This window comes from Sinocyclocheilus anshuiensis, unplaced genomic scaffold, assembly GCF_001515605.1.
Source record: "Sinocyclocheilus anshuiensis isolate Anshui unplaced genomic scaffold, SAMN03320099.WGS_v1.1 scaffold1980, whole genome shotgun sequence".
In the NCBI taxonomy this organism is placed as follows: Eukaryota; Metazoa; Chordata; class Actinopteri; order Cypriniformes; family Cyprinidae; genus Sinocyclocheilus; species Sinocyclocheilus anshuiensis.
The window spans coordinates 450,686-472,630 of record NW_015557235.1 but is presented as its reverse complement, the minus strand read 5'-3'; the positions used below and the strand labels follow the sequence as shown (position 1 = coordinate 472,630).

The 21,945-nt window shown below is 38.3% G+C and overlaps 1 protein-coding gene across 6 annotated transcripts in view; it reads right to left on the bottom strand.

The window, feature by feature from the left end:
* Positions 1-21,945, bottom strand: part of trip12 (thyroid hormone receptor interactor 12) — a 75,494-nt gene that overhangs the window by 5,943 nt on the left and 47,606 nt on the right. For 5 of the 6 annotated variants that reach the window (XM_016474421.1, XM_016474427.1, XM_016474424.1 and 2 more), the window contains 29 exons: positions 17,955-18,060; positions 16,495-16,631; positions 14,398-14,481; positions 13,430-13,525; positions 13,191-13,342; positions 12,291-12,326; positions 11,996-12,091; positions 11,566-11,658; positions 11,162-11,323; positions 10,853-10,921; positions 9,684-9,849; positions 9,419-9,536; positions 9,086-9,242; positions 8,832-8,985; positions 6,803-7,031; positions 6,474-6,592; positions 6,066-6,270; positions 5,867-5,967; positions 5,486-5,660; positions 5,199-5,340; positions 4,761-4,952; positions 4,292-4,443; positions 2,017-2,174; positions 1,854-1,927; positions 1,540-1,739; positions 1,264-1,391; positions 986-1,137; positions 236-378; positions 8-164 (listed from right to left, as the gene is read on the bottom strand). In XM_016474421.1, coding sequence (XP_016329907.1) covers positions 8-164; positions 236-378; positions 986-1,137; positions 1,264-1,391; positions 1,540-1,739; positions 1,854-1,927; positions 2,017-2,174; positions 4,292-4,443; positions 4,761-4,952; positions 5,199-5,340; positions 5,486-5,660; positions 5,867-5,967; positions 6,066-6,270; positions 6,474-6,592; positions 6,803-7,031; positions 8,832-8,985; positions 9,086-9,242; positions 9,419-9,536; positions 9,684-9,849; positions 10,853-10,921; positions 11,162-11,323; positions 11,566-11,658; positions 11,996-12,091; positions 12,291-12,326; positions 13,191-13,342; positions 13,430-13,525; positions 14,398-14,481; positions 16,495-16,631; positions 17,955-18,060 — 3,953 coding nt within the window. The remainder of the gene's footprint in view (positions 1-7; positions 165-235; positions 379-985; positions 1,138-1,263; positions 1,392-1,539; positions 1,740-1,853; positions 1,928-2,016; positions 2,175-4,291; positions 4,444-4,760; positions 4,953-5,198; positions 5,341-5,485; positions 5,661-5,866; positions 5,968-6,065; positions 6,271-6,473; positions 6,593-6,802; positions 7,032-8,831; positions 8,986-9,085; positions 9,243-9,418; positions 9,537-9,683; positions 9,850-10,852; positions 10,922-11,161; positions 11,324-11,565; positions 11,659-11,995; positions 12,092-12,290; positions 12,327-13,190; positions 13,343-13,429; positions 13,526-14,397; positions 14,482-16,494; positions 16,632-17,954; positions 18,061-21,945) is intronic. The other variant, XM_016474426.1, reaches the window with a different exon arrangement.

The following is a 21,945-nucleotide window of genomic DNA, read 5'->3' as shown; positions in this document are numbered from 1 at the left end:
GGGCAACCTTCTTCCTGTCAAGGCGTGGAGCAACACGGCTGTCTTGCGAGTCAGACTGATTAATCTCTGGGTTGGTGTCGAGCAGGCGCTGCATGGCGCGATCGCGGTCAAACGCCGTCACGTAGAAGAGCATCTGCCGCGTGTCAAACGGGAAAAAGAATGGACTAGAAGAGAGAAGATTAGAGGTGTAAAAAAGTACAGATTTAAGACGAATGAGATGAAGAGCTTGCAGTACCTGGTCTTGCCGAGCTCAGTGAGCCAGGTGGGGATGTTCCCTGTCATGATGACCAGCGGATCCTGCAACTGTCTGTTGGCCTTTGCTGTCAGTTTACTGTTAATAAACTCACCAGTGGGAATGATCTCTTTACATGCAGCATTCTGGGGAAAAGAGACAGATGAATGTAAAGTCTACTCTGTTTGATTGCTTTATTATTGGGTGAATCTCGCTGAAATATGTCCAGGGGCCTGTTTCATAAAACAAGTTTACCAAATGAGCCAGGGGCCGGTTGCATTAGGTTGTTTAGATTAGTCTTAAAAAGTTAGTCATCTAATTGTTTTTCTTCAAGACTGGTCATAACTTTTATAATTAATTTATGAAAAGGAAGATTGGTCTTATTTGTATTGGAAAAATAAGACTGATTACCCCTTGGCCACTGCTAGTTGGTCAAACTAGTTCTTAAGACACAGTCTTAACATGGTGGCTAAGTTTATGCAACTGGCCCTTGGTTCAAAATAAATCAGACTAACTGAAATAAGCCTGGCTTATTCGGTATAAGCCTGTTTTATGGAACAGGCCCCAGGTCACATTTCACACCAAAATCAAAGAGGAAAAAAAAAAAAAAAAAAAGAAAGAAAATGAAGTCTATTTTAGAACCATCCACGTTTTTAATTATTATCATAATTAAGCATACATTCTTGATAGAGGTTCTGTTATTGTACCTGTGCTTTTTGTATGAATGCAAGTGTTCTTGAATATGGTACTCACATCGTACAGGTAGAACCAGTATCTACTGATGGAGTGCAGGACCCTCAGCAGCAGAATCACCTCCATTGAAGGATCATCAAAAGTGATGCCCTCTGGAGGATCACTAATGAGGTATGACTCTAATGGGTTTGTCACACTGGGACACACACCCTCTGAAAACACACACACAAAAAACAAATATAGTCTGAATAAAGATGGATTCCAAGGCAGTCCCTTACTAAACTCCTATACAGCTTTTATAGGTTATCAGTACACAAATGCACATGATATTTCCCTACCATGCCACAGTTCGTCCTGTTTCTTGGCATTTCGAGGGGAGGTTTTAGTGGGAGCCGTCTGTGCGCGACCCCTCTTCCCTCCGACAGCGTCTTTACAGCCCTCTTCATCCTCTCTGACTGGCTTATACCTGTAACAAATATATATTAACACGCACTATAAATACAAAATAGTTCAAATACTAGGGTTGCAGACTAGCATCACATTCATGGAAAAGGCAAACATTAGTGATTGTGCAGTTTCTGAAAGAGTGAGAAAATGGCGTGCAAGTTGTGTACCATATAGTGTGTGTTTTGGTCCAGATGCCAGCCCGTCCCAGAGGATTTGCTTCATCATCTGTGCTCTCTCGCTCCTCCTCAGCCTGCAAGCTGAACTGCCTGACAGCCTGATAAACAGTCATGTTGTACGGCAGCAGGTGCTCTCCTATGTAGAACTGCAGCCTGTGACGTACACTCCCAGAATTCAAGAACTGGGCAGCCTTTGGGAAACGGTAGTCAACAGTATTAAAAAAAAAGTGCATACTACTACACACAGTATGTCATTTTGATCACAGTTACTAAGTAAATATTATCATGAAAACAATCATCCGTACCAAAGATTCATCAATCTCATCATCAGAACCATCATCATCACTGTCTTCATCCTCCTCCCTGATCCTTCCATACCCTGTTGAGACCGCAAAAGTCAACCATCTCATCTGAGAACTCAGAAACCAGAGAACTGAGAACATCATGTTCAGATTCTTGTGTGTTTACCTCTAACCACAAGGTATCTCTCAATAGCCTGTACCAGGGCCAAGGGGTCAATTTTGACTGGCCCGCCCTTCCACTGTTTTACATTGGTGCAGTCTGGGTGTCTTTGCAGCTGGCACTTCAGCTGATGTGTGTTGAAGAACTTAAGGGCTTGTGAACCCCTGCAAACAAAAGAATAACAATCAGCATGAGATAAAAATATATAAAAACATGTAGATTGTTACCATATTAAATCTTTTGTTTGCATCCATAAAAAAAATACACCAAGTTTGTATTACAATTTTAAACGTATGTTTTAAATTGCTTTAAAGCAGCATTTTTTCCATCAAAGTCAGACTAATTAATTTGTTATATGTAACCCTGGACCACAAAACCAGTCATAAGTAGCAGGGGTGTATTTGTAGCAATAGCGAAAATACATTGTATGGGTCAAAATTATCGAATTTTCTTTTATGCCAAAAATCATTAGGATATAAAGCAAAGATCATGTTCCATGAAGATATTTTGTAAATTTCCTACCATAAATATCAAAACTTAATTTTTGATTATTAATCTATAGGTGTGACCCCGAATAGTCGACGATTCGATAGGAGGAGCCTGATTCGACTACCAATCTCACAGTCGAATATTCGCAGAGGCGTTATGATCATGTCATTTTGGCTATATATGGGGGTGCTCAAATGTCTGATTTCACATAGAACTACCGGTTTTCTCCCAATAAGTTAATATACAGCCTATTAAGATAATGCTGTAAATAAGAATCTGAAAAGAAAGAAAGAAGCTTTAAACAAATATTTTAACATGTGTGAATAAATCCAACCAACTCTATAGATTCAAGTTTCACTTTCCATAACCCGTGACCGACAGAGAAGCATCTTGGCAGCAAGGATTTAAATCTTTAACAAGACATAAATTGACACAGGCAGAGTGAGAGACTGGATTTTTTCGATCATGTAGGGTACAAGTGATTTCAAAACATTTCAGCCGGTTTATATATAACGTATATGTATATATTATTTCTCATATAAGATGCATTTGGTTGAGTTACGCTACAGTAAAGCACTTCATTGTAGTACTACGGTGATTATCTCTTCAGCGCGCAGTGCAAGCAGGACAAACAACAATGCAGAATATTAATAACTATGACTGGGACTGTCATATACATAATGAGAACACTATTATAATAAAAAGCTGTGAATTTTTAGAGTTTAGTTGCCGTGTTCCTGCACGTTGTTACGTGAAGAACGCGTCCACAAAAGGACTTCATTCAGAGCCGTGCCGAAACGTTCACTTCTGCATTTGGGGGATTTTGTGCAGGTAGCCTATAAGTCGTAATATTTGTGTAATGTTGTATAAATAACGAAGCTTATTATATATGAGATAAATGATCAGTTAAATCCCATTTATTTAAAACCTGCTATCAGATGCTTCACTCCACTGGTGATCTTCAGCGCGCACAGCTCAAAACAGAAATGCAGAACATTAATAACTACTCTCATATACATAACGTTATAATGAGAGCACTGTTGTACAAAATGTTGTGAATTCGTAGGGTTTCGCTGACGTTTAATGTTAACTATACTTTAATCAAAACATAAAACATTTACCCCGTTTGTATCTGCGAGGCGTCCGTTAACGTCAGTAATTATGACTGTCGAATGTTTGACTTGACTCTTGGTAATGTATTTTGCCCCGCCCCCAAACATATGATTCGACTATCATGATGTCAACTATCGGCAAGATTCGAAAATTCCGATTCGACTATGAAAATCCTTAGTCGGGGACACCCCTAGTAATTTACATTGCTAAGAACTTAATTTGGACAACTTTAAAAGGCAATTTTCTCAATATTTTTTAATTTTTTTTGCACCCTCAGATTCCAGATTTTCAAATACAGAAGTCAACATTTAAAGTGGATCAAAACCTTTCATCATCAAAGCTGTCCTAAAACCAAAATGCATTCTTGTCTTAGGACAACTTTGATGAACTTTTTTGATCCACTTCAAATGTTGACTACTGTAGTTGTATCTCAGCCAAATACTGTCCTCTCATAAACCATACATCAATGGAAAGCTTATTTATTCAGCTTTCAGATGATGTATAAATCTCAATTTCAAAACATTGACCCTTTTAAACTGGTTTTGTGGTCCAGGGTTACATATAATCTTAGCTTTTGGTTTGAATCCATTATAATAAAAAAAAAGTAGAATATGAAAGGAAAGATAAATGGATGTATTTACAACAAGAACATTAAAGAAGAGAGTACAGAGGGAATTACCTGCTTCCGTTGCCGTTCCCACTGGGAAAATCATGCACTTTAACAGGAAACTGTTCCATCTGACTAAGGCAGTTGTTCATCTTGTGCACCAATGCCAGCAGTGGGCCATTCTCTGTTGGGTCCAAACGTCCCAGAGGTTCCTGCCCTGGTATCTGAATCACATATAACAAACAATGAGTCACACTGATCACACCAGTAACTACTACAAACAAACAGCCCAATTAACGTGTCAAATACATTCAGTGCTAAGGGAAAAGTGTAACACTGTTACAAAACCAAGTGAGTTGCCTTGCTGTCTCTATATAACATACATACATATTCCTATAAATTTCAGTGTCAGAGATGCTTTGGGGTAGGCTGTGCCAATAGCTCAGCTAAAAGTAATTATTGATAGTATTTGGAAAAAAAGCAGGAAAATCAGCATTGTGAGGGATAGGAAGCTGTATGTGTTTTTTCAAGTGTCACTAACCGGGCAGCCGAAGAACACATGCAGGAACCTCTTGATTCTCTCGTCTCTACTGATAGTGTCCCGTTCACTGTTTGATGTCAGATACAACAACAGCTGCTTCACAAGCCCACTGTGCTGGATCTCAAAGGAGGACACGTCTGATTCAGATACAATACTGCTTATTTCCTCTAGACACTCTACACCACTGTCAACCTGAAAATGTCAACCCATGCATAAAAACACAGTTTGAGAGAAAGAATACATTCCACTGAACAACAAAAACTCAAATATGGTTTTCTTTCTAAACCGTACACATTAAAAAGTGATAAACAGCATCATAAAGTGCTTCATAACATGCTTATTGCTTCTGTGGTAAAACATTTAAATTAGGCAGCATGATAGAATCAGCATAATAACTGCTTTATAATGGCTACAAATGATAACTGTGTCTGGGGTTACCTGCAGGTTCAGTTGTTCTGTGGCGATACAGAGTCTTTGCAGGACGTTCAGTGCAGGGTTGCTTCCATCCAAGCTCTCAGAATTAAAGTAACGCTCCACAAACTTGCTGGCTTGTTCTTTTATCCAAGCCTTTATCTTATCCCTGAAACGTCCAAAAAATTAACTATGGATATCAAAAGAACTTTTATTTTGCAACCTTGAAACTATAACCAAGAGTCTGAAGAATGACAGTGACAACCTAATTACATTATAAAAAAATCAGAACACAAATAAAGACGTAGCTTTACCTGTTGTTTGTAACAGAGTCCTTGGGTGGCACTCGTGCCAGACCACTGACCCCTGCAGTGCGCGAGGGCTCTGAGTTGGAGCTGTTTGTCTGAGTCCCCAGCTTACCCCAGGTCTTGGGATTCAAACTGGCCAGGAAAGAGGACTTGGGGGACTGTGTGGTTGTAGGACTCTTAGCTGTGGAGGAGATACGCAGCATAAGGTAATAAAGCATTTACAACAGTCACAAGTGTAATAAAGCATGCGCAATGGTCAAATAAAACATGACACCAAAAAAGCAGCTGAACCTACAAAGCACTGAAAACTGTATGAATGTCTTTGTATTCGATAAGACATCAAGTACTTTTGGCACCACTGTAATTCTCAACACAAGGACTACGTACCCTGATTATCCACTTTGTCATCATCTCTGGGTGGGGAGTACTTGGGACGCCTTGGTCCTCTTTTAGGAAGGCGCTTTCTTTTCAGAACATCACTCAACCTACTAGAGAACAGAGGGTTCAAGCTTTAAATGGCAAGACATTAGTTACCAAGTCTGCAAACTCTAGATCAGTAACGGTGCGTGTGAGAGTGGCTCTATACCCCTGCGGACTGAGGTCCAGTGAGTCGTCCATGCTGTGCTGGAAACTGGGCGAGCCTAAGTCGGATGTGACGTTAGAAGCTGCTGTAGTGGTTGCTGTGGTGATGGTGGTGGTGCAAAGACTAGCTGTGCCGCTGGTGCACGCTTTCGGAGGGCTGGTGAGGAACACCTCGGATTCAGCGAGGTTCTTTACCTGGTGCATAACACCTAAACAGAACAAGAGCGATAAAACACCAGTGTTGGGTGTAATGCATTACTGTAATCAAATATATGTTTTTGCAGGATGATGTAATGTTGGAGACAACTTTTTGTTTTTCAGTAATCTTGCCACAGCTTGTGAGATTTGATTCTTTGAAGTAACTTCTGCAGAGGTTTGATGTGAAGCTAATATAAAAACCAGATACCAGTACCTTCCCGCCTGAAATAAACACTGAACACATCTGGAAGCTTCTGCATGAGGATCTCAGCCATCTGCAGAGAGCCCACTACAATCTTCAGGTCCTGACTGGACAGCATGGAAGCTATGTGGCTACAGACAAAAGTTCAGGATTAGTCAAACCAAACAAATACTCTAACAAGCTTTGCATAAGCCATGTATCTTCACGTTAATGTAAAACTGAAATGGAAGACAATTATATCGTGAAATGGAAATAGGTGCACAAACGAACACCGGGACAGTGGTGTGATGATAATTAACATCTTCCTGCTTTCACACAGAGCTCTGCATTCACAGACTGACCTAGACACAGCATGGTTGCGCAGTACGTCTTTAAGCAGCTCTGCATCTGCGAAGTAGATGATCCGGAGGATGGCTCTAAGGCACTTGTGTCTGACGGCAGGCCCGGCTGAGGAGCTGTACACCTCATACAGAACCCCAAACAGAGTCTTTATGAAGCACTTGGCCAGCTCAGGGTCCTCTTTCATCAGCTGAGCGCGTGCGTCTTCTCGCCGCACCTCCAAGTGCCCTCCTGTGAAGACAGACACAGTTTTACACAATTTATTATTTTAAAACATTTTATTCTTGCTAAATATCCTTTATAATTTGGTAATGTGCCCCATTTATGGAAGTAAAATTAGATTCCCTGTTTATTGATTCCATTGTAAGTGTTTGTTTTCACACTGGTCATAATTATTTGACAGTAGAGGCTGCCCAATATATCATATTTGCTGATTAAATGGCGCAGATAGTTGCTTTGTGGACTTTTTTTCTTCCATTACACCAGAATTATTTGATTACTATGAATGGTTTTACTTATCTACACTTCCATGTCTTTCACAAACTTTGGCCTTGGAGTACTGCATGCTTGCCGACAATAAAAGAGGATAACATCAGTTTCAATGTTAAGATTTACAAGTTACAAAGTCAAGGATAGGTACATAATTTTTGCCTTAAGACTCGTACACACCGGGACGATTATCGCGCGTGCTTATCGCCGGCATTTTTCGACACGTCTTTTGTGTTCATACCCAAGCGATTTTTGCTGGCGATGAGCCGAGTGACCGTGCAAATTCACTCCCTGATATTAGATCGTCAAACCAAAAAAACGAGCCCGAGGTTTTTTTTAATAAAATGACGCTTTTACACCTCGCGTATTGCGTGTCGGTGTGCACACTCACATTGGCGCCCTTTGTTTAGTCATGTTAAACGTCAGCGATAATCACGCGCGATATTCGTCCCGGTGTGAACAAGCCTTTACTTTGCCATTTTGTATAAAAAGAGATGACTTTTGAATTGTGCAGATCATATTTAGAGTTGAAGGCGATCCAAACAAACATGCACTCCAAAGACATGCTGTGAAGTAGATCTTGTTAATCAAAATTTCATAATGTTAATGTCCACCAAGTTAATGTGACAAATGTTAATAGTTTATCTTGCTTCTGATCATCCAATCTCTTGCTTCAAAAGACAATTTCTTGTCTTTCTGCATTTCTTGTAGATTATATATTTCATATTAAAAAAATAATAATATAGCATCAGTGTCAGTAGTGCCATGTGTTTTTATGCATTTTAATTTATCTTAATAATTACAAGTGCTGAAATAATAAAGTGCGGCATTATTTTACATTTTTCATTCATATTTATTTTTAAAACTATTGTTAATTACTTTTTTGTGACATTTTCCAATTCTAGTTATTGATATCTGAAAAAAATCCCTCAATTTTTCACGGAATATTAAAGGGTTAGTTCATCCAAAAATGAAAATTCTGTCATTAATTACTCACCCTCATGTTGTTCTAAACCCCTAAGACCTTCGTTCATCTTCGGAACAAAAATGAAGATATTTTTGATTTTCTACGTTGACTTTTTCTACGTTGTTTACGCTTTGATTTGAATGAAAACAACGTATCCGCATGACGCAGCTGACACAGAATAGCATACGCTGTTTACGTTTAGTGGATACTCTCCAAAATGGCACCAGGGTGACATGGAGGAGACGAATTGTTGAATAAAGTCGTTATTTTTGTTTTCTTTGCGTACAAAAAGTATTCTCGTAGCTTTGTAAAATTACGGTTGAACCACTGATGTCACATGGATTATTTTACCGATCTCCTTGCTACGTTTCTGGACCTTGATCGTGGTAATTACATTGCTGTCTATGAGAGGGTCAGAGAGCTCTCAGAATTCATCAAAAATATCTTAATTTTTGTTCCGAAAATGAACGAAGGTCTTACGGGTTTAAAATGACATGAGGGTGAGTAATTAATGACAGAATTGTCATTTTTGGGTGAACTAACCCTTTAAATATAGTATAGTGTGGCATGTGCACCTGTGTTGGGGTTGGCCAGAGGGTTGGGTTTTCTCTGAATGGCACGGGCAGTGCCAGTGTCTTCATTTATCTGCTGCATAGAGTTGAAGTCGATGGTGTAGACACGGCCGAGTGTCGACAGACTTATCTCGTCTTCTCCGTTCTGGTGTGCAGTCTAAGAAAAAGTGAGCAATTAAGATCAAATGGTGATTCTGAATTATTAACTGGTCTTCTGAATGCCACGTTAAACTACATCTGCACTGCGCTGAACATACTTCAATGATGCGGCTGTCAATGCGGTTGTACGGGTGCCACAGGCCTCTGTCATCTCTCCACTGCCAGATGGCGCCCTCTGTGGTCTGAGCACTGCCTTTCTTTAGCATGGCGTCAACCGCAAAGATGCCCTCTCTGGGCAGACATGGCATCAGCTCACTACAGCATAGAGATAAAACACAGTGATCAAACACACTCATTACAGCAATGATGACAGTTTTCATTTTGGAGTGAACTAATCCTTTAAGCTTCATAATAATTTCTCCGTTTACTCCGAGCATGTTAATCAGATGTCACTGACAGAACCACACAGATCGAGGAGAGGTTTCATATACCAGATGAGTGAGGTGAGTTCATAAAGCTCCTGGGGGCTTCTGGGAATGAGGTCAATCTGCTCTTGACAACTCCCATTAGATGCGCCACAGAGCAGGAAACGCAGGGTCTCTGCTATATCTACAAACACACAAAACGCACAGTCACTCAATATACATTTACTTGAAGTTCATAAAACAGGCCACATATTGATCTTCATCTTGAATAAGTGCAAAACAAAATGCTCTTAAGAACAGGACTGCCTATTTGTGCATGTGAGTGACTTACTCTGTTTCATGAGCTGCACAGCCAGGCATGGGCAGTTGGAGCACATGAGAGAGAACATGCGCACTACCATGATGAACATGCCGGAGCTGAGCACGGGTGGAGTGAGCACCAGCAGCTGCTGGATGTTGGTCAGCAGGTCCCGTGACGCCACTTGCTGTAACAGGTTCTGTGACACAGTGACACACAGGACAGCGGTTAATGAGGTCACACTAAATGCACAAAAATGTTTTGCATACCAGAGTAGTGACGGCCAATGCACAAACAAGTTGTTTTGACTGATCAGTTTGAAGTGATTCACAAGACATTTGCAATTTTTAAATGAAATTGTTGAATTAATTAAATTTTTCTAGTGCTTGTGTCCTATTCTCACCAAATTTATAACACAGCTTAATCTAAAAAAAAAAATCATAAATATGAAATCTGAGATACATATTCTGTAGTGTTTAACTACGGAATTCTGAAATACTCTTTATGAGGAAATATGTATTTATATAATTACATAAAGAAAAAACCTACATGCTGCCCATTTGTATGAAATATTAAAACTGAATCAGTTGAACTCACAAATTAAATCATTGCGGCTACCTAATAAATAATAAAGAGATGTAACAACAAACATTATCTGCTAAAATGCACTTTAAATGACTGGCCAGAAATGAGAATGAAAAGCAGAAAAAAAGGCTAATTTCACAGCAGGCAAGATGACTAAACACGACTAAAAAAAAAGCAGAGAAAAAACTGGTGTTAACTTTTTTGTTAACACACCCCACAATTCATTTTTGGAATATAAAAAAAGTGGATGTTCAAAATCTGTGGTTTTAACGGAAGCCCTGGAGCTGTGCAGTGTCCACCGGATGACGCAAAGCATTTTGCTGACAAACAAAAGCAGATATCTGTGTACAGGTAAAACGGAGAAAGAGTACACACTGTTGATTTAATACATATATGACTGACAGTGTAACAATACAAAGCTGCTTCAAAGTAAAAAAAACAAAAATCCAGCAAACTTGCACTCCAGAAACAGTAAGTGATAACTCATTAAGTGATTTATTTACTTATTTTCCCCTTGAAATTAACCATTTAAACAAACAAATTTGCAAAAATTGATCAGACAGGTTTAAGGTTAATAAGATTTGCCGTGTTTGTGTGTGCGAGTAATCATTTCTCACCTCCTCATGCTGAAAGTTGTCTACCAGCCTGGCAAAACAGAGACAAGTGCTTTCAACCGATTTTTTATCCTGAAAAACAAAAGTCATAATAAAAATGCTGATACACCCGAGGTAGACAGATTTTATTGTTTACACCCAAAGTCCGGCATCTGAAAGTCTTTGGTGTGATTCACACCAGTAACACTACGGCAAACATATCGCTTACATCCTTGTGGGGTGTTTATGTTTGTGTTACACATCTAGACACGACAGCCGTGCATCTGCTCTTGTGAATGTGAATGAGGTGTCTGCTGTGTTTCAGCTCATCACCTGGTGTGTGAGTCTCTGAGTGAGCAGGGGCAGAGAGTCAGCGACGAAGTGAAACTCGTCCGTCGTGATGCTCTGGCAGCAGTTAGCAGCGATGGCTAATGCGTTCCTCTGAGCATTGATGCTGAAGAACTCCAAGTACAGCAAACAGTCAGCCAGACCTCCCTATAGACATTTTCAATAAAACAGCACAGCCTTAGTGGAATGTCATTTTCTGTAATAAATCAAATGGGGCCAACAGAACAGATTCCACATTCAAAGCACACCTGTGTCCACACATCTACTCTATTTTAATGCTTTGAACTTTTTTTGTGATTATTAAATTTAATTCAGTTTGTCTGGTGTCTTATTACATTGGTTGATCTAGTAATTAAGTAACACGACACTCAGAAAGCATCAGTACTCACAGCCTGTAAGATGGCTTTGCTGTGCCTCCGTGACAACATCTCCAGGGCAGTCAAAGCTTGCTCTGCCACATCGATAAACTGTATTACCTGAAGCTGTGGACACAAGGGAAACATGGATTTGAGACAACATACACAAAGACACCTCTTTTTCATGACTGGCTAACTTCCTCATATACGAAATGTCAGACTCCCATCAAGATGGCAGACACTGAATATGTGAATGTAAGTGGTTATATACCTGACAGTGGTTGTGATGTTGTAACTTGTTTTTGCAACTTAGTTGGTAAAAAGTGAGCGGGGCAAAATTCGATGTCTATATTTATACTATAATTTCAAAAGAAAAACCTGCTTTCCTTGATATAGCACCTTTAATTATGTCATCCACATAATTGGCAGCCAGGTTTCAAAGGAATGGTGAGGTGCAATTTACCTTTTCCAGGAAGACAGGGATGGCGTCTACCACCACAGCCGAGGAGCGTGGCAGAGCCTCCATCATGTAGGTGAGGGCGCGAGATGCATGATTCATCTGAGGAAAGGACACATGGGGTGAACAGTTATTACGTTATTCTCTAATTTTAAGTGTCAAAATTGAATGACTGAATAGATGGTTGAAATCATTGCCAGGTGACAGATTCTCTGCAGTTGGCCTTGATCGGCTCGCACAATGTTCTGACTCTGCACGGACACATGCACCCACTCACAGAAGTTCTCACAGAAATACTCACAATATCAAAATTATGCTCCATCTGTAATAGTGTGATCTGCAAAAAGAAGACAAGAAGAAAGTAGGATGTGAGGGTAAGAAGAGAAAGGCAAGAACAACCCAGGGTTTCTACAAGTTTTTTTAAATTGAAGGGTTTTTAAGCTTTAAGACCTGCTCAAATTAAATTAATACCATTTGGGTAGGGTAGGGCACTGTCTACTATAACATCCTAAAGAGTAAAATTACTGAAAAGAAAAAGGAAAGAAAAAAAGTCAATGATTTAAACAACTTTACAGCTCAAATAACACAAGTTTTCACCAAACTTTTAATACAATGATCTATAATCTCTCTATCAATAATCTCATATTTCAGCCTTTAAACCTTTTTTTTTTGTTTTCAAAGGAATGAGTCAATTATAAATGATTATATTCATATTCATTTTAAATATATAGTTAACACTGTACATTTTCACAAACAAAAAGGGCAGACGGCTGAATGAAAATGCTACTGCGGCACTTCTAACCACTGTATACAAAGCATTATTAGAAGGGAAGCCAAGAATTAGCAGGTATGATATAAACACCATAAGGTAAACATTGCCATAATTCTTCAAAAGCAGATCATAAGTGATCGTTTGGCATAAATGCACAGTGTTCATTGATTGCAAACTGCTCTGAAAACTGCAAGCCTGTTGAACGCACAACTCTGCATAATATTTTTTACTATTTATGGCCTTAAATTTGAATAAATAAAAGGTTTAGGACTTTAAATACCCTGCAACTACTTTCTAAAATTATTATTTTGTGGATAATTTGAATAATATTTTCCTTCCTGTCTAATACTGCAGTTCTTGGCCAGAATAAACTACTGTGTAAACCAGACGAGGTCCAGGTGAATTTCTTTATGCAGGGAGAGTACTCACCAGGGCAGGTACGACGCTCTTGACAGGGAATCCTCCCAGCGTCTCCTCATTACCCATCACTAGCAGCTGGCACATCTCTATAGCAGCCTGGAGCTGCTGTGATTCATCTCCTGTAGCCTGAAGCCCCTGCAGCAGCTGTTGTGCCTTTGAGCCTGCAAGTGCAGAGAGACAGAAGACGGACATGTTGAGCAGAGAATCATCCCACAAAAATGACATAAACATAAGTCAAGGTCACGCACTAGCTCCACTCCCGATGGTCCTATGAAACAGCTGAGACATACGGGGCCCAAATGGGCCAAACAGGTGAGGAGGAAGGCCCCTGGCCTCCAGTAGAGCTGTAGAGAGAGAGAAAAAAAGGAAACATAAAACCTTACACACAACTAGTTGTTTCCGTTTCATTTTCATTCACTTTGATATCAATGATAAAAAAATGAGTAGAAAAATTGTGCATTTTGACAATAATTCCACAAAAAAATCAACATGTTTACTGTGCACTACCAGTATTTTATGAAGAAAAAAATTAGAAAAAAAAAAAAAAATTTAAATACTCAATCACAGTCATTTATGTTGAGAATTGACCCATTCAAACAGATGTGAGCTAAATCTGAACAATGAATGAACACTGATAAACTCGAGCCCTTTTCTTGTGGCACCCAAACACATCCTATGCAAAAGATTATTTTTAAATAAATTTAAGTGATTAAAGATACTAAATTACTTTTAACAACAAAAAAGTTAAATATAAAATGTTTGAATATTCAGTTAAATACTCCCTTCAACTAAAACATTATTTTTATCTACTAAAATTAGATGCCATTTGAATCAAAGTAACGTTGGTTAAAATGAATTGACATGACATTGACTAAACTGAAAGAATATTTTCATTAAAAGAAAAAAAACTAAAAACAATAACAATATCACTGAAGATACAATTATATTATCTTCACAAATAACTAAAAACTCTATAAAAAAACACTGCAATGAAATTAATGAAATAACAGGTAGAGCACACATGGTTGCACTTTATTTTACAGTATGTGAACTTGCATGTACTTACACTGTACTTAGTGTACCTACCTAAGAAAGTACTGGTGATATAAGGTAACTACATGGGGTAGGGGTAGGTTCAGGGTTAGTACCTAGTAATTGTAATTACTAAAAGAAGTACATAGTATGTACATGAGTAACAGGACTACCGCACACATACCTTGCAGTCTTCCCATTTCAGAGTCATCTGATTCACTCTCTCCAGAGGTGGTCATGCCAACAGCTCCAGCCACTGAGCTAGACGCTTCAGAGCAGAAAGAGAAAATGAGCATAGGATGCCACAACATACAATAAAACATTTCATGTCGACATTAAGACAGTCATTGTGCTCTTAACTCATACGGTCATAGTATCTTAGGGCTGCAGCCCATTCATAGGCTTGAATGGGCTGCAGCCCAGGGGCCCTGCCTTAACCCGTTTACATTTGTTCAGTTATGTGCCAGTCAAAAATTATCAGTGGTGGACGAAGTACACAAATCAAGTACTTGAGTAAAAGTACAGATACGTATAATAAAATATTACTCCAGTAAAAGTAAAAGTACTCCTTTTTCCATTTTACTCGAGTGAAAGTACAAAAGTACTCGATTTTTTATGTACTTAAGTAAAAAAGTACCGATAGATAGATTTATTTTGCAATTTTATATAGGCTACTTAATTTAATTTTATATTAGCACATATTTTTTATAATCCTGCTGCTCAAAATACCTGGGATTTTCCCAAAATAACCACTATATGGAGTCAAGATATATTTTTGTTGTTGATATTGACGAGAGTCAGTACAGTGTAATACAGTGTAGTAATGTTGACTGTGAAGCTTACACTGCGATGCACCTGAGAGAAAACAGATTTGACCATCTGATTTTCACCAGTAAGAAAAAAGTGTTTTAAAGCTTGTTGTTTTGCAGAACATCACAGTTATATATGACATTAGAATAAGGCCTGAAGTTAGGAAGAACATTTAATTATAATTATATTTTCATAATGATTTTTTTCTTCTCAAACCTTGTCTGTGGTGTAAAAACACCCCTGGCCAAATGCCCCCAGAGGGCATCACTTCCCACTTTGATAATTACTGTAGTTACCATGTTCTGAACATCACATCCTTTCTTTTTGCCGTCTCGTCTTGCTGTCTGACTCACACCTGAGAGATCACATCCTGTTTATTGTATTATAGTGACTATTTAATATTATAGCTAAACTTTGACTAGGCTAGACATGTTGCCTATTAATTGTATACAGAATATGAACCTGAAAGCATATTTTAATTTTTGCGCATTTTGTGTTAGTCCATAATAATGTTCTAGTTGAGGGCATTTGTAGTATTACTTGAGTAAAAGTACAGATACGTATAATAAAATATTACTCCAGTAAAAGTACTCCTTTTTCAATTTTACTCGAGTGAAAGTACAAAAGTACTAAATTTTTTTATGTACTTAAGTAAAAAAGTACTGATAGATAGATTTATTTTGCAATTTTATATAGGCTACTTAATTTAATTTTATATTAGCACATATTTTTTATAATCCTACTGCTCAAAATACCTGGGATTTTCCCAAAATAACCACTATATGGAGTCAAGATATATTTTTGTTGTTGATATTGACGAGAGTCAGTACAGTGTAATACAGTGTAGTAATGTTGACTGTGAAGCTTACACTGCGATGCACCTGAGAGAAAACAGATTTGACCATCTGATTTTCACCAGTAAGAAAAAAGTGTTTTAAAGCTTGTTGTTTTGCAGAACATCACAGTTATATATGACATTAGAATAAGGCCTGAAGTTAGGAAGAACATTTAATTATAATTATATTTTCATAATGATTTTTTTCTTCTCAAACCTTGTCTGTGGTGTAAAAACACCCCTGGCCAAATGCCCCCAGAGGGCATCACTTCCCACTTTGATAATTACTGTAGTTACCATGTTCTGAACATCACATCCTTTCTTTTTGCCGTCTCGTCTTGCTGTCTGACTCACACCTGAGAGATCACATCCTGTTTATTGTATTATAGTGACTATTTAATATTATAGCTAAACTTTGACTAGGCTAGACATGTTGCCTATTAATTGTATACAGAATATGAACCTGAAAGCATATTTTAATTTTTGCGCATTTTGTGTTAGTCCATAATAATGTTCTAGTTGAGGGCATTTGTAGTATAGGTATGGGGCCCAAACATAACCTCAAGCCCCCGGACCCGTAATTCCTGCTCTGCATACAATATATAGTAAAATCTCATCACACCGCTGCTCTTTTACCTGACGCCCCTTGTGGTGTCTCCTCTGTGCGCGCGGCCGATGAATTGGCCCCATCCTGGTTGTTGTCGGAGTCGGCCATTTTCTCCTGTCGGCGAGATTCGGCTGCTCCGCGCTTGCCCAGGCCTGAGCCTCGCCGACTAGAAAGAAAAAAAACAACAGGGAAAGAGAAAGACCAATATTCTCATTAAAATCCACACATACTACACTAAAATTATGCCAAACTATCAAAATACACTATTTACTTTAATAAAATGTCCATAGCCAAACAGCACAGAATCAATCCAACTTTAAAGTGTGTGAGAATTTAAAGCAAAAGACGACATAACTGTAGCACACACTAATAAACAGAACGTTATCATCAGTGCAGATGCCAATATTATTAACATTTATCGTTCTTGGTGTGAATGGGACATTGTTAGGAATGGGGTGTTGTTAGCAATGACTCAGTCATTTTATAAAAAGACTAACACATTGCAATGTTTTATAAAATAAACCAACAATAACTGAATTTATTGATGTAATGAGATGATATGTGTGATATGTGATAAGTTTTTCACAATGGCTTTAAATGACACTTAGCCAATTATAATCAAGGTTTCCAAGCATTCAGAATAAAGTGTGAAAAAAAGTTCTACTAGATAATCCAAAACGTTGCACCCGATTTCTTATGAGGATGAACTGGAAGTTCCAGTAAAGTAAGTAACCGAACAAAAAAATTCCACGTGACCAATTTGAACCCATTGCCAAATTTGTGTGGGGAAATCTTTCACCCTCAGGTGCCTGGATTTTGTCTGTGAAAATTCACCAAACAACAGTAAATACGACCGCAACAAATACATGAGCAAGACTAGTATGGATTGCATCCTCAATGGATAATACATCTTTCAACAAACACTTTTAGTAGACAAAATATAGAGTAATTATAAACCATAAGAGTTTTGACAGTTGTAAAAAATCAGAATATTTAGAATGTTGCATGCCATTGTAAAGACATTTTCATCCTCGAAAAATTTTATATGGCTTTTACCCTAACTACAGCCTATTGAAGTGAAAGGGTATGTCTACAGACACTGTGAGCACAGAGACTGTAGTATACACTGTAAGATTTAAGTGCTTAGCTTAAATGTGCAGTGTTCATAAACGGCTGCTGAGATAGTATTCCCCAGTGAAACTAATAGAGGCTTGGACCCTGAAAACAGCTATGCTTTCGTCAGGACTTAGCAAGCGGATTGCCTTTCAAAGCATACTTCATTTGACAGCATGTGTAAAAACAGGTGCTCGATACATGCACACTAGAAAGACTCGTATTTTTCCAGTATGTGCAATTTTTCTCCAAAGGAAATGAGCAATAAAAATGTCATGCACACAGCCAGTAGGGCACATACATGTATTGTTTAGCTTGTGCATGGTTCTAGATCAGTAGGCTGCTCTGGGTTTTGAAGAGGCTGGCGGTTCAGTACCTGGTGCTGGCGCAAGAGCCCGTGGTCTTCTGACGTGTGCTCCTCCGACAGCTGGGGAGCTCTGCTGGGGGAGACTCACTACGCTTCTTAGTGGACTTCCTCAAACCTAGAACGAGAAACATGCAGCATTAAACTCAGAATAATCAGAACGAAGGGAAAAGAGTGAGACAGTTAAAGGATAGCAAGCCTAATTTAGAAGCCAGTCAGAGAGATCACAGGAGAACAGCATGTTTTAATCAATTGCACAGAGAACAGTATGCTATTCCTCAGCAGGCTACAATGACACATCAGAAACAACAGAATTAAACCTTTAGTTTTTTTACTTCAGACTGCTGAAGTAGGATGCTGTACTTTTGAGAGTTTGTGTCTGATTACTACTCAACATCAGGGTCAACGTGTAAATTCACCCAAATAACCATAACAACTGGATTAAAAGGGGTGGTGTCAACCTTGTATAATATGATCAACAGGAAAATATTGAGCATATAAACACTCGAATCTGACCATTTGCTTAAACAGATTTTTAAAAAACATAAGTAACAAATGCATCACTGCCCTTCGCATGTGCACAATGTTTTACATCATACAAACATGCGTATGTTCATTTATCTCTCTCATCTTACAAAGCGGTTAGTGGAGAAGACTAAATATTTACTACATTTTTGTAAAAAAATGTAAACATATACTGTTCTCATCTTTATTAGAGGTCAACCAACAGTGTTTTTTTTACCAATAATGATAACTAGGTTAGACTGCACTGGCCGATAACCAATTAAAGGGCACCTATTATGTTATTATGCAAGCTCCACGTTTACATGGTGCTTGGACATAAATGTGTGTTGACAGTGTGTGAACACAACCACCCTACAATGATAAAAATTCACCCACTCCTCAATTTTTAATCCTCTTTAAACCATACCAGTCTCACTAGGCCTGCCGTTTTGATTCTCTATGCAATGTGACATCACATTGCATAGGGCCAGGCCACGGGGGCTGATTGACAGCCCTGCATTGCTATAGTTTCCGCCCTCAGCGAGTTGTGTTTGGTTGCATGCTGCCCTCCATTTTCTGCGCACTCGAGCAGCTGTAATGTCAACAATGTCTCGTTAGCAATCCCTGTGTTCTGTGTAGGGCTGGCTCGATACCACTTTTTCAGAACCGATACCGATCCTATACCAAACACTCGGAGTATCTGCCGATACCGATAGATCGATCCGATACCAGCGCAGTTTTTTAAAATCATTGTAGAATTTGTATACCTCAATGTGTAGGTCCATCATCACCCTTTTGAATGTTACACGCACAATCTACTAAATATAGACAGCTTCATTATAAAAAAAATAAACAAAAAATATATAATCATAATCTATGACAAAAATACTATTATAAACTAGGTTAACGGATAATCCGGTAGCAAAAGATAGTCTAGAAAAATCATGAGTGCACAATAATTTTATAAAATCCTAAACTTCTAGTGAAAAAAAAATGCATTATTTAGTGGGTAACAAATAAAAGTGAATGTGTAGGACTAAATCTGGTAGGCCTACACATTGCTCTTTGTATTGTTGTAAAATACATGAAATGAAAAACAAGTCATATATTTATATATAAATATATTCTATAGTAGTCAACATTTGAAGTGAATCAAAACCTTTCATCAAAGTTGTCTTAAAACCAAAACAATACCTGTTCTTGTCTTAGCACAACTCTGATTAACTTTTTTGATCCACTTCAAATTTTGAATACTGTATAAATTAAAAGACATTTCTTTTAAATGTATAGCAGAGTAATGAGGCAGCAACATATGATAGATAAGACGAACAAGAAAGGCTATTAATAATCTTTCATTGCGCAAAAGTATTACGTTACTAAAGGCTCCAAATACAGAGCGGCTCAAAGCGATTATGCACATCCCGTGCGCAGAATGATGCGCTTGAAGCAACACGGAGTCACAGCGCGCAGTTCCGCATAGAGAAGTTCAAAGCACAAAGTGAAGAGATATTGATGCATAGTGTATTAAAGTTTATTGAGCCTTTTCTTTTAACGGTTTTAAATTTCAGTTACTGTGCTCGTGACGAGCAATTCATAGTGCTTTCTACTCCAGTCTTGTGATCCAACCAGATATCAGGTAGAAATTTACACGATTTAGAAACGGCATGAAACTCCAGCAAGATGAATTCCTTTTATGCAAAACCATTTATCTTTATTTACAGATCAAGTATAACATTAGGAACATTTAATCATCTTGGAGAGAGCTTCATCGTCTTGACTGTAACCGAACGCGACACGCAGTCTGAATGCTGAATGTAGGATGACAGACAGCCGGAGAGAAGAGTTTACATGAACTTGACTTTATTCATTTATCATTTGTACCTCACATTAAACTATTGAACAACTTCAGAACACTTTAAATATAGTGCACGAAAACTTTATGGTGCTTTATAATGTTTTTGTGGCTTTCGTGGGGCTTAATAATAACACAATAGTATACGCACTATACGCACTTTATTAATGCAAAATAGTAATTTCATCATATATATACGTCATATTCCTCTGAAATTAAAAGAATATTGCACATTGTAATTTCTGTCAGTAACATTTGTCAGTAATACAGTTAAAATGGGGAAAATGTGAACGATTGCATTGCAGGCTAATTTAAGGTGTGCCCCTAAATTTCCTGCTTGTGCTCCTAAAAATTTTCAGTAAGGGGCTACAGTGCTCCTAGTAAAAATAGTTAGTCTGGAGACCTGCTACCGGCTGTTTATTGCTGTAGGTATGCAACGCAGAGAGACGTATATGCGATGCACTCTTCTGGAGAGGGGGCGGGAACATGCAGCTCATTTGCATTTAAAGTGATACAAACCAAAACAGCTCTTTTTTTAGACACACCCCCAAAATTACATTTTCCAGATGTTATAATAAATTATCTGTGGGGTATTTTGAGCTGAAACGTCACAGACACATTCTGGGGACACCCAAGACCAATATTACATCTTGTAAAAACGGCATAATAGGTGCCCTTTAATAATCAAACAAATCTAATCAAAACTTAAATGATTTTAGCAAATGGCTGCAATATAACAAAGAGAGAAAAATTGAAGGGGGTCTGAATACTTTCCGTACCCACTGTACCAGACGGGTCACGCTCAATTCAAGTGCCGGTCCGAAAAAGTTTATTTAGGGTGAAGTTATTATGTACATTAACAATGATTTGGGACAAATATAATGTAATTTAATGGAAAACTATGTGAATGACATTGTTCCGTGGCAGGATTTTCTGTCGGCTGCATTTAAATGCGCATTTGAAGTTTCGCGCTCTGTGCAGTGCGTAGTGTCACGTGTCAAAACAAACAACAAGTGCTGTTAGTAATTTCCACCTTTAGAGGCAGCTCTTGTACTGTATAATGGCAGCAGACCTTTCTCAGCCACTCCAGCAACAGACGCATCCCGGAAAACTATCACATGGATTTTTGCCGATAACCGATAGTTCCGCCAATCAACTATCGTGTTGATGAATCGGTCGACTTCGAATATAAACAGCCTTTTAATTAACAGAGTAGAATAATCATGGCTGAAGGAAAATTTGGAGTTGGGATAACCTCCAAAACCAAAGGCGATACCTTTTTAAAAGGTCATAATCATCAAATGTTTACGTTCAGAGGCAGATTGCCGGCAACAGCCATTTTAGTATAGTTTGTGGCTTGGTCTTCGTGACTTAGGAGTCCTCTTCACTACTCCTAACGTTTCACAGATTTAGGAGCTATTTTTAGTGCTAAAAGAAGACTGAAGTAGAAACATACACCAATATCATCTAATAGACAACATAGGGCTGGACGATATGGCAAAAATTTATATCACGATATATTTCTTAATTTCAGTCGATACGATATAATTCCGATATCGATATGAACACTATTTATCTGAAATGGAAATCTTTTGTAACATTATAAATGTCTTTATCATCACTTTTGATCAATTTTAAGCATCCTTG